Source organism: Pseudomyrmex gracilis, unplaced genomic scaffold (assembly GCF_002006095.1).
Source record: "Pseudomyrmex gracilis isolate BER0280 unplaced genomic scaffold, ASM200609v1 scaffold_48, whole genome shotgun sequence".
NCBI lineage: Eukaryota > Metazoa > Arthropoda > Insecta > Hymenoptera > Formicidae > Pseudomyrmex > Pseudomyrmex gracilis.
Genome location: NW_018020632.1, coordinates 318,022 through 337,444, shown reverse-complemented (window position 1 = coordinate 337,444; position 19,423 = coordinate 318,022). Strand labels below are relative to the sequence as shown.

General features: G+C 41.6%; 3 protein-coding genes across 3 annotated transcripts in view; all 3 read left to right on the top strand.

The window, feature by feature from the left end:
- The first annotated feature begins 3,762 nt into the window (after nt 1–3,762).
- On the top strand, nt 3,763–13,869 carry LOC109853430. Its single transcript, XM_020425565.1, has 4 exons — nt 3,763–4,097; nt 7,343–8,505; nt 8,808–10,508; nt 12,455–13,869. Exons 1-4 carry the CDS (start codon nt 4,083–4,085, stop codon nt 12,576–12,578), a joined length of 3,003 nt encoding a protein of 1,000 aa, XP_020281154.1. The 5' UTR covers nt 3,763–4,082; the 3' UTR covers nt 12,579–13,869.
- A 97-nt stretch (nt 13,870–13,966) lies between these two features.
- Nucleotides 13,967–17,235, top strand: LOC109853433 (odorant receptor 13a-like). Its single transcript, XM_020425568.1, has 7 exons — nt 13,967–14,282; nt 15,271–15,540; nt 15,715–16,186; nt 16,409–16,508; nt 16,645–16,764; nt 16,835–16,990; nt 17,182–17,235. The coding sequence occupies exons 1-7, from the start codon at nt 14,267–14,269 to the stop codon at nt 17,233–17,235; spliced, it is 1,188 nt and encodes a 395-aa protein (XP_020281157.1). The 5' UTR covers nt 13,967–14,266.
- Nucleotides 17,236–18,492: 1,257 nt separating this feature from the next.
- The window catches only part of LOC109853460 (odorant receptor 13a-like), a 3,615-nt gene continuing 2,684 nt past the window's right edge, over nt 18,493–19,423 (top strand). Inside the window, exons 1-2 of the mRNA XM_020425611.1 lie at nt 18,493–18,508; nt 19,316–19,416. Coding sequence (XP_020281200.1) covers nt 18,493–18,508; nt 19,316–19,416 — 117 coding nt within the window. The remainder of the gene's footprint in view (nt 18,509–19,315; nt 19,417–19,423) is intronic.

Genomic DNA, 19,423 nt, shown 5'->3' with positions numbered 1-19,423 from the left:
ACACGTCTAATTTACATGTCGTCGCGCGAAAGCAAATTTTAAAACGCGCAAGAGTTCGCGCGCTTGGGAAAAGAAACAAAAAAAAAAAAAAAAAAAACGTACTAACACTCATTGCCGAGCGCGTTTGCGCGTCGAATTTTTCACAAGACATGTGCCGAAAACCGGATGTTGACCCTTCGGAGAGGCAAAAAAGAGAAACTCGTTACGTGATTTAGTCGGCCATTCGTGGACCAAGACTTTTCTCCTCGCCGAGACACGATAATTAGACAATCTCATCTCTCGTCTGCCGGAGAGATGCGAAGACAATGACACGAATGAACAAGACACTCGAATCGCCGACGACGAGGCCTCGGTAACGAGGAGACTGGAGCCCTTTCTAATAATCTCGACGATATGAATTTTATTTGCGCGGTATTTAAATTACTTTTGTTCGAGGATTTGAGACAAATTAATTCATATACGCGGCAAATGTCCGGCACGCAACGCTCGTTGAACGGTTTATTACTTGCGCTAAAATTAGCAGTTTCGAATGCGCAATTGAAAATATATGTATGACGTGAAGCGAGAACGCGAAGAAAAATGATCAAAGCACGCGAGGAGCGCACACACTCAACTGTCATAAATGTTAACTGCGATAATACGCTGTATTAGTCACGTGCTGCATTCAAGGGAACACTGCAATTTCTCTCTTTCTCCTCTTCGCGTGTATGCGTTACTACGGGCCACACTTACCTACTGATCTATATTACTCGCGGCGGTTCTCGAACCGTGAGAAATCGAAAGAATCGAAGTGGTTTTCGGAAGATTTGTCGGGTGTAAAAATTTCACGACCATAATGCAACAAAGGTCCGATATATTTCGAGCAAAAATAGATTTTAAAAATAAATTTGAACAAATCAAAGATTTTTAATTAAAGAGTCTTCTTCAGTCGCAAAATAATAACAACACGATAAAAGAAATTAAGAGACTAATTTTTTGTTTAAATACACGTAACATCTATTTTTGCTCGAAATATATATCTATGATTTTTTTGTTATATTTATTTGTTGTCTCGCTACACGAGCGTATTTGTATTTTTATTTCAGAAATTTTTCAATCCTAATTTTGTAAACCCTGACATTTATGTCCGACGTGACTTTTTATTGGTCAAAACGTTGCAAAACATTTGTAAAAATTCGTGGACTTTTATTCAACATTCTAAATTAAGAAAATAATATTAGTTTTGATATTTTTTTTATTTTCTAGAAATTTCCCCGTTAGTTTTTCGATAATTTTTGAGACATCTCATTTTAAAAAATCGCTCGAAATCAAGTTTGGTGGGTGATTTACAGGATCAGATGTCCGCGAAAACATTGTGTTTTTCCAAGGATTCACAATGTGAATTAATTAAAAAACGAGCTTAATTTCACCAAAGACTTCATTTACAATAGTAACCAGGTGAAAGTTTTATACTCTTGGTCTTGATAATAACAATAAATATTCCTTAAAACATATACTTTAAATAACGCAACAAACGTTCTCGTTTGGATCGTCGAAAGCAAAAAAGAAAAAAAAAAGAAAAAAATCAAAGAGATTTCGTCAGAAAGAAGAGAACACGTGATATCCGCGGGCGAAGAAGAATAGGACGTTACACAGGTGTGTGCATCGCCGCCGTCATTTAACCGATCGACTTTCACTGGTGGGTCTCTGAACTCCGCCGCGACCTCTCTCGCGAGGAGGAACGCGTCTCTTCCGGTTCTCCGCCGAACCGGCCTGGCGCGTCGTCGTCTCGTTCGTGAACTTGAAAATTAAACCGGCTGCCGAGAGACGACGAGGTTTCGGGCGACTCAGGAATTTCGTGATAGAGATCTGGTGGCGCGCCCGATAATTAAAACTCGCTAACGCGCGATGCAAAAAAGAAAAGAAGATGATGCGTTTTCACGACGTACAATTAAAACGCGCGGCGAGATGCGATAATTACCGTTTTAGCGTCTCTTTCTGATGAGTCATTTCGAGCGGAAAAAGAACACTGTACGTATATAGCGCGTTTGACATGATTTATTTAATCCGTAAGCGGGGTAAGGGCGATTGTGAAAAGGAGATAATTCAATCAATCAGCGTTTGTTTCCAAAACGCGCGCGCGCGATTATTGCATTTATACAAAGATGCGATACTACGTCACCGAGATTGTTGTCGAGCGTGTGTGTGCAAATTTAATTAAAACGCGTGCCAAGCAAAACAAGACCAAGTTTAAAAATGTTCGAAACGGTGCGTGCGCGAAGCGAGTCGCCAACACATTGTCATTAGAGAGAGATCGTCCGTCTATTCTTTTGTTTCATCTTGATTCATTCGGGATTGCAATTAAAAAAAAAACGGTGACATCTTTAACGGTTGCGATTTGTTATAACAATGAGCTAATCTCGAGATACTTCACAGCGAGATCGCGGTCGCGTGTTCGGCTCGCGCGCGCGCGCGCACACACACACTTTGAAAATTAAAAGAAATCAAAACTTACAATCTGAAAAAAAAAAAAAAAAAAACGCAAAGGTCGAAAATTAAATATCAAAGTTTCGAGACGAAACAGCTGGATCCTGGAATTTATATAAAGTTTTGAGACCGATAAAAAAAAAAAAAAAAAACATCAAGCGTGCGGGAATGTTAGTAAAATGACAAAATTTTGCAATCCGAAAATCTCTGAGAGCTCCGAGTCCGAGAAATGAAAGTGGTGCAAAGTTGAGAAATGAAGCGCGAAATACGAGCACCGAGAAAGTATTAAGAGGAGAAGAAACTGGAGATAAAGATGTAATGACGTGGCCCGACCGTCGTCCTGAATATGCAAATTTGTCTCGCAATGATCGGGTAATTGGAGCAAACGGAAGTGTCGCATTATTTCCACAAATTAATTTCGTCACGGCATAAATAAAAATTGCATTAAATACGTGCGGGGAGAAACGTCCCAAAGAGTGGGGTTCTTCTTCTTTATTTCTCGCCGATGAAACGTTTTCTTTTTTTTTTTCATCGCAATATTCTATATTGATTATCTAATTATAAAAAAAAAAAAAATTCATCCATATACAAGTTTTCTTACACGCAAAATATTTTCCATAATTTTTGCACACAGGCCGACACGCGATAATGTGAACAAAAAAATTAATTAATTAATTTGCATAATAAAATTTTCTTGTTGACAAAGCAAGGATTGACATTTTGATGATGAATCGAACTGCAAATTAAGCGGATTCTCTTCTCCGCAATTTTTACGACCATATGAGGAAATTAAAAAAAAAAAGCCGCGGCATCGCAAACCGATTATAATTTCGAATTTCTAAAAAAAGAACTTTCTGCAGAACTTCTCTTGATTCTTTTCTTCCGCTCGTAACGCTCAAACAGAAATCATTTGTTCTTTATTAAAAAAAAAAAAAAAAAAAAATCAGTAAACGTTAATATGTCGCAGGTATTTTATTACGCACACACACACACACATGCACACACACACACACACACGTTCCCACTCTTCCGAATCGCGCGATCTCTCCTCTCCCACTATGATAATTCACGTGGGAGAGTAACGGTATATATTTTCTAATGACAATTGCCGATCTCTAATCGTCTTGTCAGATAACTTGTTTCCTAGCAGCTGATTTGGCAAAAAGGACCCGGAAAGGGTTAAAGCGAGGACGTCTCGCGCGCGGCCACGGAAGAAGGCGAAGGCGCGAGTAGAAGTAGGTCGGAGAGAAGTCTCGGCTCTCCTACGTCGGTCGGGCGCACGAGGAGCCAACGGCTGTGCGCGTCCGTCAGTCTTGCCAAGATATTCCGGGAGTCAACAGGTGCGTAGGAGCGGAACCTCCGAAGAGATACGTCGTTTCGTTTCGCGTTTTCTCCTTCTTCTTTTCTCTTCGTTCAAGAGTCAAGTCGGAGAGATTCGTTTCGCGACAACAATTCGGGTGATTATTATTCGCGAATTATGCGATCCTGTGAGGAGTAGAGAGTCCTTCCCGGACGTTCTTCGTAATTGTTCTCGCTGTTCCACGTATATTTGTTTGTTTGTTTGTTTTTTTTTTTTTTCTGGAGATTGCCGAAGGAAGATTCTCTCGAGAAACACGATGGGAAAATGCCAGGTAAATTGATTTATTTTTTTTTTCCAATCTTTATTTTCTACAATACGCCAAGTACACATTTTCGGTCGAAAACATTCGGTCGAGACAAGAACACGACTACGAGTCGCGAAACATTTCTGCGATCTCATCGTCATTTTAACTTTCATGCGTTTAAAGTTGCTTTCTGTGTTTGAAAAATAGGTTTCCTCCGTGAAAAAAAAAAAACAAAAAAACAATTGTCCTTGATTCAACAGTCTTCGATTGTTAAATATTTATGAGCAATTAAGTGCGATCGGCGGCTAATTAGGAGGAAGTTTGATTGATAAATGCGCGCGTACACAACCGGACGCGTTGTGCGATATCTACGCGCAATATCGCCTGTGAATCGCCTCACATATGAATGCGAAATGCGGGAGACGAGCTAAGAAGAACGACGTAATTAATTAAATCCGCGAGAAAAGAAAGGATAAGCCGTCGCTTCTGGTTGATTACGTAAACGTATACGTATATATATATATACGCGTGTGTGTATACAAACGAGGGACTTATCTCGGCTCGCCATCGGCTCAATAACGCACCGTGAACGAATCCGCACGCGCGAATCGATCGACGCGCGATCAATCCCGACGGAATGATGATGATGATGATCCTTTACGACATCCGCGCGCGCGCGCGCGCAATCGATCGTCGACACGCGTGCCCGGACGGAAGCCCCCGGTCGATCGCGGGTCGACGCGTTGTAAGCGCGTGGGCGACATCGAAAAAAAAAAAAAAAAATAAGATCTAGATCGACGAGTAATTGCCGTGCAATTAACGTCGACCTGTGGACTTTCTGGAGCGGAAACCGTAGGTGACGTGCATCGGTGCCACGCATATATCGTTTGTATCATGTGTTTCTTCCAGCGCGTGATGCACTTTAATGCGTACACACCAGTTCATCGGAATTAAACCGGCCGAGATTTTGTCCCACACACACACACACACACACACATACACGGTGAAATCCGACCTGAAAAGTGCGAAGAAATGAATTGTAGCCTCGGCGTGTCTCTTCGATGCGTTGAGAAATAATTTCGGATTGTTTGTAGTCTCGAGATAAAATAATTTCAGACCTGGAAAAAAAGAAAGATAGTAATCGCAACACAGACGGATCGTCAATGACGCAACGTAACTAAGGGAGACAATATTCTGTTACTCAATTTTTGTCTCTCTCTCTCTCGTGTGCTTCCAGTTGGATTATTAATTTAACAAATTCATTAATTCGCGATCTGCGAAGCAATTTTTTTTTTTTTTTTTTTGTCAATTATTCGACGCAAACGCAATAGCTTGGAGATTATTTAAAAATCTCGTCAAATATTTTTGTTTCAATTCTCGCAACAATAACGACGAAAATAATGTGTGTACGGCCGATTATAAAAAAAAAAAAACAGTCCGCCGCGTTTGTTTCCGTCGGAAACGTTTAACAGTTGACAATTGGCGATCGAAAGTTCACTCGAATGGAAAAAGTGGATCGTACCGTGCGTACTCCGCGCGCTGCGTACGCGTACGCACAGAACGCACCGACCGTATAGACGACGAGTTTTAGTGCACGCGCGTATATCGCGGCAAAACGTGCACGGGGAAAGCATGTCGTTCCATTTCACTTGCGGGCGATGGCTCACGCGCGCGCGGTCCAGAACCACCTTTCACGATTTTATTTTATTTTGTCCTGATGTTTGCGCTTGCGCGCGCGCGCGCGCGATTAGAAAGTATTTTTTTTTTTTTTCCAACGTCAACGCCACGGCAAATGCCCGGTTGTCGTTTTAATGATCGTCGGGCGATTATTCTAGACAGGATGTGCTCGAAACGAGATGACCGATAGCGCGAATTGAATAATCGCGCGAGTGAAGCGCTCGATTCCCGAACGAATCATTTTGACCTGCCGACGACTTGAACGCGTTCCACGTATAGTATATATATATATATATATATATATATATATTTGCGTGCGATGCGTTCCGTTATGTCCGTTCGTCGTTTATTTTCGCCGTGATGTTTTTGTTTGTTTTTTTGTTTTTTTTTTTACTTTACACAACAGGCGCCTCAATGAGTCAGCCGCGATAATTTTCGCCGCGCGAGATTCTCTCACACACGGAACGGATGCGCATGTAATTTCAATCGGGGGTAATCGTCAAGTTTGATATAATAGAAAGTAACCCGTCCGCTCTCAGTTACTACATTGCTATTTTCTAATGTCGGGAAAGAATCCGCGGCAATCTCCGCGAGCTATTAAATTTCTCTCAATGCCGGGGGCGGCGGGGGGGGGGCAGGGGAGGGGAAAGGCATTGAGCTGACTCGTTCGATGACTCGTTTTGCGAACGTTGTCGAGAGATTTCGACATCGATGTTTTCATCGCTCGATCGCTCGAAAATTCGAAACTCGCGAGCTTCGAGAAGCGCGTTTCGTCTTCTGTTTTCGCGCGCGAACACGAAGCTCTTCTCTCTTAGGAAGCTCTCACACACAGTGTGTGTAAGGCCGAAACTTTCAAAAATCTTTTTCAACTCATTTCACATTCCAAGCACCAAGCGGCCGTTCCTCAATCGCCTGTACGACGCAATCGCATGTACGCAACACCAAACGCATGCTCGCGCTCGCGCAAGAATTACGACGCGCAATATCTCTGATGAGATCCGTCACGTCACCCCAAGTGTCGGTGAAATTATCAAACAATTGGTCGTGTCGTGAGATCGCAGTGAGAGGCGAAAAAGTTTTTGCACGTCTAAAAATTACAAATGTTTCGCACAATCACGTTTTTCCGTCTCATCTTTGCGTTTGTAATCGCCGACACCAAACTCTCAATGTTTTGATAAATTTTTAAAATTATTATAAATAATTATTAAATTTATTTTATCTCCAAAGTGTAATTGAGTACGCGTGAACTTCGTTCTTCTGAAAAAGAAAAGACAATTGTAAAATAATTAAATTTTTTTAACCCTTTAGGGAACCGGCAGCCACTGCAGTGGCTGTGAGAATCAATTCCATTAATTTCCGCATAAAAAAAAAAACACGCGGTGTAAATGTTTATATAAGTTCTGGATACAAAATCTACAAGATTTCACTTCAAAAAAAAAAAAAAAAAAATGCCGCTCCTCTAAGAGTTAATTTTATTTTTGGTTTTTCACTGGAAAATTTCTCCGAAATTTAATGCGTGGAGAAATGTTAAAACACACAGATTAGCAAGAAAATGTCGAGAGAGTCGCGGAATTTTTTAATCGCATCTCTTTCAGATTACTTCTCTTCTGATTCTCGCGACACTGGCGCTCAGCGCTCGCGGTGGCGAATTACCCAAACCGGGTTACGCTAGAACGATGTTGAAGGTTTCCCGAAGTCTTCCGGGGGAGACGGAGGAGCTGAAGGTGCGAACGAGCGAGGGAAACCTGGCCACTTTGATCGTCAAGCGTCGAGACAAGTCGTCGTTCGTTTTCAACAACAACAACAACAACAACTCGAACAATTCCGCGCCGAAACTTCCGCAGGAAGTGTCGAATGTCACCGCCGAGAACGGGACTAATTCTTCTTTGGCGAACGTCCAAAGCGTGACGAAGCTCAGCAACGACGGGGACGAGGCCAGAAAGAAGAAGGAAGAAGTCCGAAGGCTCGAGAAAGCCCAAGTGGAACAAATCAAAGCGACGTTCTCGAAAATTTCCGAACCGAAAAACGACGAAAAACCGAACGACGCTGTTCGGACCGATCAGACGGCGTTGCCTTCCGAGAGGAGTCAGACTGTCAACAACAGCGCGATCGATTACGGGAACTGGACGCCGCTGGACGCGAACGGAAGAGTTTTGAAACAGGACGAGCCAACGGATGAGGACGAGGTGGAGGAATATCGCAACTGGAAGCCGTTGCCGCCCCAAGATTCGAAAATCATCGAGAATGAGAGAACGAATTACGGCAGGTTCAACAAGCCCGAGATCGGCGGCGGTATTGTGCTCGCCAGAAACTTTCAGGACCGGGCTCAGCGAAATCTCGAACTCGAGAACGAAAGCGGAAGCAAGAACGAGCGTGGTTTTTATTACACGTACATACCGCATCAGTCTCGACCATCAACGAGAACGAACATCGGTGCCAACTTGTCCAAGAACAGAGACGGCAAACACGTGCCGCCGGAGGTGACAATCCGGTCGGAGATCAGCGTTAAAGCCGTGCCGAAGAGATCGTCCATGTCGCTGGACGTCGACGGGACGCCGGTGATTCACGGCACGAGGGTGCCCGACGATCCAATTGACAAAATACAGACCTGGAGAAACGCCCGAGTTATTAATAACAAATTGGTGACCGCGACCGAAGGGGAAAGTCCCGGCGAATCCTCCGTCGTCGGGTCTTTTTCCGCCGACGGCGCAGAAAAGAGACAGAAGTTCGAGAAATTCTTCAAGGACGTCAATCGAAGGTAAATTTTTACATAAAAACTGTGCGAATTTGTTAAAAAATAAATTTCACATTTCTATCAATAACAATCAATAATATATTTAACATTTATTTAACATATTTTATTTAAAAAAAAAAAATAATAAATAAGAATTAATTTTTATCAATTTTTTAAATTGTTTTCAAATAAATTGTCGCGCGGCAAATTTTTTATTAATAAAAATACACACGGGCGCGTTATTGGTCATTTTATACGAAGACGATCGATCTTAAATTCGACCGAGACGCGCTCTCGATCATCTTTTCAATTTTCGTTTGCCGCAGATACAGCCGTAATTACGACGATAACGGGCGCAACGTGTACTTCGAGTGGGATCCGAGGAATTACAAGAACGAGGCGCTGAAGGCCGAGGTGTACGAGCCGCGCAACGAGCACTATCGCGCGAGCGTTCACAAGAGGATGCTTCACCCGGACGGGATCGCCAACTATCCGATTTCGCAGCGTTACACACCCGAGAGCCAAACGATCGCGCCGGTGGCTCTGAAACCCGGCGCGCGCGCCCCGGTTCTTCAGTACGCGCATCCGGAATTGGGCGTGCAACCGGCCAAGATTCTGAAGAACGAGAAACGACGGCCCGACAACTTCCCGGAGAATCAGCACTCGTTCACCGCCACCGAACAACGTTACAAGAAGAAGTACGTGCTGAACGACAAGAACATCGTGGACACCTACACCGTGAAGAACTACTATCCGAATCAGCACTTCTACGGTCTGAAACGGCCGAACGAGCCGCCCTTCTGGGTGAAGATCTCGGAGAATCTGAAGAATCAGTTCTCCACGGGGGTCGAGAGGGTCTCGCAGTTCACCAGGCCGGTGATCGATCCGCTGGTGGAGGCCACGCACAAGATCTCGCAGAATCTCGGTCTGTCCAGGGGCAAGGAGGCACAGGACAAGATCGGCACGGTGGCATCGGGCACAAGCATTCTGATACCGGCTCTGGGTCTGGTCGCGTCCGGCGCCGCTCTCGGCATTGGCGCCGTTGCGGTCGGTCGGTATCTCGACGTCGACGTTCTGAAGCGATCGAACGTCGACGATCTCGATCTCGAGCACAAGCGAGCCCTGGAAGAGTCCGGGTCGTACTTGAAGACGATCCAAGAGAACTCCGAGGGAACTCCGAACGGAGCGACTCTGCAGACGCTTTACGTTCTGCAAAATGTTCCTCGGGAAGTTAAACCGGCGGAGAACGAGAGCGCCGACTCGACGGACAGCGACGGAGTATTCCTGGTGCTCGAAGAGGACAAACAAAACAACGAGAGAACCGAGAACAGAGAGAGCAAGCAAGTGGTGGACGAGGGCGAGTACGTGGAAACCGGCGGGCGTAGACGCAAACGGAGTCTCGATTATCTGGACATTTTCAAGACGGACACCGAGGTGAGAAACCTGGTGCGTAACAAACGGTTTCAGAGGAAGGGAGCGGATTCCATCAGCGAGATCGTGGAGATCGATCTGCCCGCCGGTTCGAGTCGCATCGACATCACCGAATTTCTGATCCCGAAGAGCAAGAAGAAACATTCGAACAAAGACACGATTTTGGTCATCGAAGACGGCAGCTCGAGAATTCCGCCTGGACGGAATTTTTTCGGAGCGGATCGCACGTCGTTGGATCGGAACGCGTTGGAGAACGAAGGCGCGAAGATCGTCGAGGACATCGACAACTCGCAGAACTTAGCGTCAACGCGTGAAAACAACGAACAACGGAGCGATCTTGAGAGGGAAACGGTAAAGGACGAAGAGAACGACGCGAATTTTCAGAAGGAAGACAACGGGAGGCGTAAACGAAACGTCGAGAGCGATCGGGACGCGCTGCAAGATCTGGATAACGTCGAAGTGGCCGAACTCGCTCATATCGAAGGCGACTGGACCAACACACCTTGCGCGAAGAAAATATTTTGCGACGCGATGATCCAGAGAGGACCCGACTCTGCGATGATAATGGAGAAGAAGATGGCGGCTTTGTTGAGAGTGTGAGTATTTTGCTGTAAAAATATTTATTCCGTCGACGTCAGTTTTTAAAAGCAAAAATTCAATTTTAAAAAATATCGCGATCCGGAATTTCAAGAAATGAATATTGTTGCGCAATTAGTTTCGCATCAATTTTGCCGTAGCAAAATATTGTTCGCGACAATATTTCCTCGTGAAATCGCGCGATCGGTAAAATAAATAAATCAGTTCGAACTGTCGAGTAATCGAGGTATCAACGGATTCGCCGATAACAGAGTCGGACGGAACTTGCACACACAGTCGGAGTTCGTGGATATAAACTTTCTTCCAGCTTTCGCCGACGACGTCCTACTGACTGATTCGACTTTTACCTCTTAGCACAGTTTCACTATATGCAGACGCTGCGCCTTGTTTCTGATATCGCGCCGGTCACTACGTGCACAATAGAAACAAAAAGAAGACAATTCGAGAAAATGAGAGAGAGAGAGAGAGATAAGAAAACACACGTTGTTAGAAGAAGAGAAAAAACAATCGAAAGCCGAGAAAAAGACCGGACGATCGTGTGTGTTCGCCATTTTAACCTTCATCACTCGCGTGTAAAATTCTAATTTGTCGTTTTTCTGATAAAAACTGTCGAGATATACTTTGTGTGTGAAAAAAAAAAACTGTCATAAATAATATACTTGGAGTAAAATTTATGTAATTCCTTTTCGCACAAAAAAGAGAGATTTGTGTTTCTCTCTGGTCGTGTATAAACATTTTATTATAAAAATATATTGTTATAAAAATATTTACACGGTGACACGTTCTTAACTTGCATCAAGAATATTTTACGATATGTAAAATGTATTATTGCATTGTAATATTATATTAATATATTATTATAGTAAGTAAAAAAAATAATATTTTAATCTCCGTAACAATTGTATAACGTATAAAATTGTATTAAAATTACTTTTTGATGTCACCGCAAACGTTCTTATATTAACAATTTACAGTGAGAGAAAGGAGCAAATCTCTCTATTGTGTGTGTGTGTGTGTGTGGAAAATAATCTAATAAATTTTATTTCAAGTATATTATTTCAAATAACATATATAGAAATATATCAAAGTGTAACAAGACGCTCTTGAAAAATATCAAAGCGTATCGTCGGCTTTCTTTCGAAAAAGAACTCTTTGTCGAGAGTCGCGCCGTAAGACGAGTGTCTCGCAGCGTGTAACGTATCAGATCTTGAAGAGAGAGAGAAAGAGAGAGAACACGCATGTTGCGTGTTTGTTGTTCGAGAGCGAGTTGTTAATGACAAATACGGCATTTATCGGGCGTTTCCCGCACTAACAACAGCAACACGTGAGGCGCCTATTATTCAATTCGATTCAGTGTGAACGCGCGCATCCGTGTACAACAACGATGAGAGAGCAGCATTATATCATGTACCGCGTGTTGTAATACACGCTATATTCGCGAGCGAGCGGTTCTCACATACATACGTGATGAGAATTGACGTGACGATGCGAGACCGCATCTCTAAAACTAGCGAATTACACAAACTAGCGACTTGCGATAACGAACGAAAAACAAAAACAACATCTTTCCCTTTTATTTCAATTTCCACTTATCATCATCGTAATTACAACTTTCGTAAAAAAAAAAAAAAGGAGAAATAATATTCGTTTCTCGCGATTTCTTTTTTGTTGTACAAATTGATTGCTCGTTTAGTTAATAATAATTATTACAAATTACGCGATTCGGAGCAGCTTGCGTGCATTTTCACCGCGTCTTGGGGGGGAAAAAAAAGAGGAAGAAAAATCAACGCGAGTTAATTAGAGCGAGCAGTCATTTGACGGAATGATAGATTAAAAAACGTCGCGATCCAACGCGCGCCTAATTAGTAATTAGCCGCGCGTACGATGTCGATCATTTGTCGAGGTGTGTCTCCGACTTTCTAACGATCCGCTAATCCGTTTGCAGAATCCAGCCCGGAGCGGTCGGTCACGTGTCCAGTCACTTCGAGGAGGTCATGAACGCTGTGCGGCGACACGACTGTTCCAGCTTCCTGTGCCCGCAGGCGAGGCCCACCAACGTTTTCTTTTAGAAACAAAAAAAACAAAAAAAAAAAAAACTTTCTCGTCGCAGTTTTCTCGAATCGTGTGCGAGAACGGAAAAATCTGTGTTTCGAGAGACCTAACCGCCGGTATCGAAAATGCGTAAAATACCCGAGACAATTATCACCCGCGGTAATCGAACATTTATTAAACAAATAACTCAATGAAAAAATTTGCCAAGCCTGTTGAAGGTTTTGTTTCCCCAACAAAATGTTGCTTGCTGATAAAACAAACAATTCTGTAGATTCGGCAAATGTTTTCTGCTGCCCATATACAAACTATAACGGCAGAACTTTGTTTCTGTGTGCGCAAAGTTGGGAAAATTATTGTTTAAAAAAAAAACACATCTTAAAAAATAATTGAAACGTTGAGAATTGCTTGGTTTAATATTTACGTGACTAATTTCATTAATAAATGTCCGATGATCGGAGACAGTTTAACTTCATTGTATCGTATAACGCGTTATAGATTTTTTTTTTTAAATAGCACCGGCAGTGAATTTTGAAACACGGTCTGTGAAAACCAACGTCGTTTGCGCGAACTCTCTTTGGCTGCCGGCGGAAAGAAAGTTCGCGACTCGGTCGGAAAATTTGCGTTCGGACGTTGCGATTCGCGAATGTGAAAATGTGTTTACTTGTCGGGGAAAGCGCATTGCAATTTGATTGCCGCGTTAAGTTAACAACGCCGGCCAAGTCGCCATCGAGTCAAACATATACACGTATTGTACATACTTGCCATCGAGGCGATTTTATTTAATATTCACTCATACGTATAATTTTTAGACGATTATATAGGCATATATATATATATATAGATTATAATAATTAAGAGAGAAACGCGGGCGAGCTCGTTAAGAGCGTCCGTCTCGCGTTTCCCCCCGTATTTAAATTTACCTACACCCACACCGCATGTTCTCACGCGATATTTCTTCTTGATGGTCGCGCGCTTTTTGTGCGCGAAATCGATCTATCGCTTCGATTTGCATATATCATCATATAAATTCTTCCCCGCTTTCCGAAATATCAAATTTCGCGCTTGCATTACCGAGATATAAGTAATTGTATTTCGACGTCGGGGGGGGGAGGGGGGAGGGGAGGGAACAAAAAATCGCGAGAGCGATCGAACCTTTTTGCGCGATTGCTAATCCGAAAAAAAAAAACGCCAAAACGCGTTTTTTGCGAACACATTACGTATTATTTATTTTCTCGCTCTTTTGTACACGTACCGGTATCGTGGCTGTAAGTTTATCGAATAAAAATAAATGATGGTCTTTTTTTTGTACGACACGTGTCTCTTATTGTTACACCACATATCCCGCTCTTGATTCGGGATCACGTCTCTTTGCTGGCACTCGAAGCTTGAGAGCGGGAAACCAAAGAATCGAGTATCCTCGGATACTCACGGAGGATATCGATGATCGGCATCCTTGTCGAAGAAGCGAAACACGGTTTTGTTAATATTGTGTTTCAAAAATTATCCGATTGATCGCACGGTGATTACGTGCAGCAACTGCTCGCGGCCGCTATCGATTGGATTGTTATCCGAAAGGGGTTTACAGAGATACTGACAGATGGTGACGGGTTAACGCCTGTACACACGTGTACTGAGCAAGCGCGAAATCACGGCGGTGATAGCAGACGAGCGCTTCGGTCAAACGATAATTTGTGCTTCGCGAACGATGAGTGTCAACGAAGGTAGAACATGCAAGTACCGGCGAAGAAGAAGTAGAAATAAGTTCGCATCGGACGCTGCGCGAAATAATACTAGCGTTGCGTGATAAAAAACAAAGAAAGAGAGAGAGAGAGAGAGAAAGAGAGAATGTGTTAATTATACTTCTTTAATTATCATTTAGACTCCACGTTCTAGTTTCTATTTAAATTCCACATCTCCGAGACACACACAGTTACTTGATCGGACGAAGACATTGAAGTTGCTAAATTCAATGTGTGGAATAATAATCAAAAGAGCCAATAAACAATTACCAAGCGTGTTCTCTGCGAGTTCACGATCTGTCGTTTCTTGCACCTTAAGCGGAAAATATTCACATCACGTGTATATATTTACAATGCAATTTATATAATACGATAATGATATGTTGTACAATTACTATTACGTAAAAAACGCGCGATTAAATGTACACAAGGGATACGCGAAACGAAGTAGCGAACAATTTTTGTTTTTACAACGAGCGATTAGTTCTCTGAATTATTCGTTGCGAAATTGCAGAAAAAAAAAAAACGACCACGTGTTGCAAGCGGTGTATGTAGAACTTGTCGCAAAACTTTATCTCTCGCAACAAAAAGTTCGCAGAAGTTGATGTTCAACTTCGTAGCTGGCAAAAAAATTTTTCTCTCTCGACGCGTTGCACAATGAATCCGAACGTTTTTTTTTTTTTTGAACAAAAGTTGGCCACGAATTAAAGTTGCTTTAAGGGTTGGTTTGCGTGGAGAACGTTTTTTTTTCTCTTCTGGCAAAAATACGAAGTTTTCGAAAACCTTTGATTTTCTGGGAAGCTAAAACCTTTACACTCCGCCGCGCTGAGTAGCAGTCCTCCCACATAGAGACGTGTCGTAGCAAATATAAATCATAAAAAAATATAGTAATACATAATTAAAATAATAATAAGTTACAAATTGAGCAACGACACTTCTGCGATCGATTTTTTTTTTTTTTTTTTTTTAGATTTAACCTACACGTTCGGTCTGAGTCGCACGTGTTTGCGATTGTTGGGCGTGTGGCCTGATCCGCTTGTACCTTCGAGCGACATTCGTCGGCCCAATTTGCGATTTATGATTGTCACATGCATCTTAAGCTTCTACGTGATCATACCGCAATTGACCAACATGATTCGCGCGTGGGGTAACGAGACTCTGGTGGTGCAACACATCGCATCCGCGAATTTTAGCTTGATGGCAATGTGCAAATTGATCATCACCTTCTATCACGGCGGAAGTAAGTTATCAGTAAGAAACACACGTACATAGAAAACAAGTTTTTTTTAACTTTTTTTAACTACTGAAATTACGACCATCAATATTGATAATTTTTTTAACCATTTTTTATTTAAAACAACTTGATTAAAAACTGTCTACGTATCAATCAATATCTTTCGTTCGAACCTGTGAGAACTCCGGACGCTGATCACGTCGGTCACGGACGATTGGATAACTTCTTCTAACAACATCTGGGAACGAAACACAATGCTGAAGCTCGCGAAACGCGGCAGAAGTTTGTCCTTTCGATGTTACGCGCTGGCGACGAACGGATACGCGTTCTACCTGTGCATCAACCTCCTCAAGTTCTATCGAAGCATGCACGAGCCGCAACGACCTATCGTCTACCGGTTCTCTTATCCCTACAACGTTCAGAAGAGTCCGAATTACGAAATTACCTTCTTCATTCAGCTCTCAGGCGGTGCGTACACAGGTCTCATCAATTGCACCGTCGACAGTTTTGTATCGGCACTCGTGCTCCACGTATGCGCACAATTGACAATTCTGCGAAAGAAGCTGAACGATCTGGTCGACGAATCCGCATCTTCTTCGAGATTCAAGAAAAGTCTGGCCGCGATTGTCACGCGCCACGAACATCTCATTAGGTTTGTCAAACTTTCAAGGCACTTCGTACTGTAAATTGCAAAATGTAAAAATTAATTTCACCGCGTTTGTGCGCGTAATAAAATTACTTTGTAAATGCAATATATATCTCGCCTTACACAAAAAACGTAAGTAAGGCGAGAGATATCAGTAATATGAAAATATAAAAATTATAACATGTAAACATATTGCAAATATACATGTAAATGTTTAATTATTGAAAGGAATGCAAAGTTAATTGACAACTGCTACAGCGAGGTGTTGCTCGTGCACATGCTGGCGCTAACTTTTCAACTGTGTTTTCAAACCTTTCAAATTCACACGGCAAGTAGTTAACAAATGATCAATAAATGAACGCTATATTGTTACATGCTGTTCAATTTAATACATTTCAAATTTTAAAACAAGTGCTATAATAACAAATGCGCGGTTAAATCATACAACGCGTGTTATTTTTCAGATGATAACGGAACGGTTGGACGTGTCGATTTTCAAACTAGGTTTTCTCACGTTGTACGTCGTTCTTGTGTTATCGAACTTGTATATTTATTGCTATTCCGCCGAAAAGCTCGTGAAAGAGGTAAAAACGCACACGACGCGGAATGATGTGCGCACGTTGTGCGGGCAAAAAATAAAAACGTCATTTTCAGAGCACTAATATGGCGTACGGCATGCACGAATGCAAGTGGTACGATTTGCCGCCGAAAGACGCGAAAGATTTAATGCTCATTGTGCATCGATCCGCAGATCCATTAAAATTGACGGCCGGAAAATTTGGAACATTTTCGATCGAGATGTTCGGAATGGTAAGACATCCAAGAGAAGGAATATATCGCGTTTTCTTCTATTATTGTAATTTCAATGTATTTTTTTACAGAGACATTTGTAGTTTATCAAACAATTAGTTTTATACACATTAATGTAAATATTTTTCATCTGTAACTTCTATTTATTGTTTGTATTTATTTATTTATTTATTTATTTATTTATTGTATAGACAGTGAAAACATCAATGGGTTATTTATCGGCGTTGTTGGCAATGAAAGATTGACGGCAACGTGAGACAAAACAATACTCCACTGCTTTTTCATCCGTGATGTGTTTTAAAACATAAATCTTATTATATGTTTCGTGCTCGTGTTATGTTTTAATAATTAATAATTGTTATGTTTTAATAATTAATAATTAATAAAAAGATAGGGAGAAGACAATAACGCTTTACACCTGATGTTTCAGTAAAATTTTTCTTTATCGAAGATTATTAATGGTTTACAAACGTTTCGATTTACTATAGAATCTTCTTCAATGTTTAGTTTGAGGAAAAAAAAGGAAGAAGTGGCAACTCAGTAACCGTTTGTCGTACGCAAGAAGACGCGAAACATCTTCCCGCTTTGAAGATAACCGACAGATTGTCGGGGTCTGAGTTTTCTGCAAACTTTGTTTATTCTGTTTTCTGAATTAATTTTCTATCATAAATTTACAGTATATAGTTTGTAGTTATTTTGTGTCACGTTTCAAAACAGTTTAGTAAAAAAAAGTTATATCGGAGGTGTTGCCGGCGCAAAAACCACTACGCCGCGAGGAACATTGCCGGAGCGATCGGTACTATCGGAGGTGTTGCCGGCGAGAATAACGCGAACTTCTACCGTGCTTCTTGATTTTCTCTTTTTTTTCTCTCTAACTCACACTTCCTGTCTTTCTTTCTTTTTCTTCTTTCAATACGCTCGTATATGTATGCCATCTGGTGGCAGGTGTACAAGACGTATTCAATTTATTAAATTGTGGTTTATACATACCCACTGAACATAAGTTTCTTGATGTGTATGATATATATTTCTGCGTACCGATCCTCACATTTTGTTTGCATCTCTTTACCGATATCACTAAATACTGCTGGAGAATATTATTTTTATTTACAATTGTATAACCAATAAGAATCGATTATTCATCCAAAAATGCCGCAAGTATCATAAGTCACTATTTGTCAATATATACTTTTGCAAAGCAAATCGAACACTTTATTTGTTTCTACTTACAATGTCACTAACTGTTAAGAAACATCATCACTTGGACAATTTGCCGAAAAACACACGAGCTATATTCACAAAATATCGGAAGCGACACACATTAATTATATTCTACCACTCGTGGCCATTATCGATTATTTTCCGAAAGAGGTTTGTAAGAATACTGGCAGATGGTGGCGGGTTAAACCCTTCGCGTACACCGAGCAAGCGCGAAATCACGACGGTTGAGTAGAATCGCGGCGAGCCACCTCAGTCAAACGATAATTCGCGCTTCGTGAACGATGAATGTCAACGAAGGTAGAATATATGTCCTGACGAAAGAATTAGAGAAGTGTGTGCATCGGATAGTTTACAAAAAAATACTAGTGACAAAAGAGCATGTAGTGCGATAAAAAGAGAGAAGTGTGTTAAAACTTCATCTTTTAATTACTACTTATTGTACATTCTACAATATTTCTGAAACGAAGTTAATTTACTAATTATCGCAAAGCATTCAATGTGTGTTTAATAGAAAAATTGGTAATTAACAAATGTGTTCTCGCCGCGACAATCTGTTATTTTTGGAATCTTGCAAGAGATTTATATAATACAATACATTGTTGCTAAAGAAAATAAATATTTCTTTAAAAATACAAAAAAAAACAAGGACACGCGATAAAACAGTATTTGTTTATTTGCTGTTTGTTTATTAAATAAAAAGAAAGTTCTTCTTTGAATTCTTAGTTGCAAAATTACACAAAAACGTTCGCTTGTTGCAAGCGGTGTATAGACTTCCCACGAAACTTTATCTTGCATCGAAGTTGACATTCAACTACGTCGCAAGGGCTGGCAAAAAATTTTCTCTCTCGACGTGCAAATAAACTCCTAAGTTTTTTTCAATTGGCGAAGTTGGACACGCAACTTAAATTTGCTTGAGTTGCAATCCTTTCTTTTTTTTTTTTTTGGTTTCCCGTATTAACAAAGTTACAGAAACCTTTCTGTAATCTGAGAACCTAAAAAAAACGCGCGTTCTCTACAGTACAACACAAAATCATCCACTTCGTGAAACGATAAATAAAGATGTAGGCAATAACGTCTTCCTTTTGCGATCATATTTTTTTTTAGATTTGAGTTACGCGTTTGCTCTCAGTCGCCAGTGCTTGCGGTTGTTGGGCGTATGGCCCGATCCGCGTGTTCCCGTGAGTGACTTTCGCAGGCCCAGCTTGAGATTCA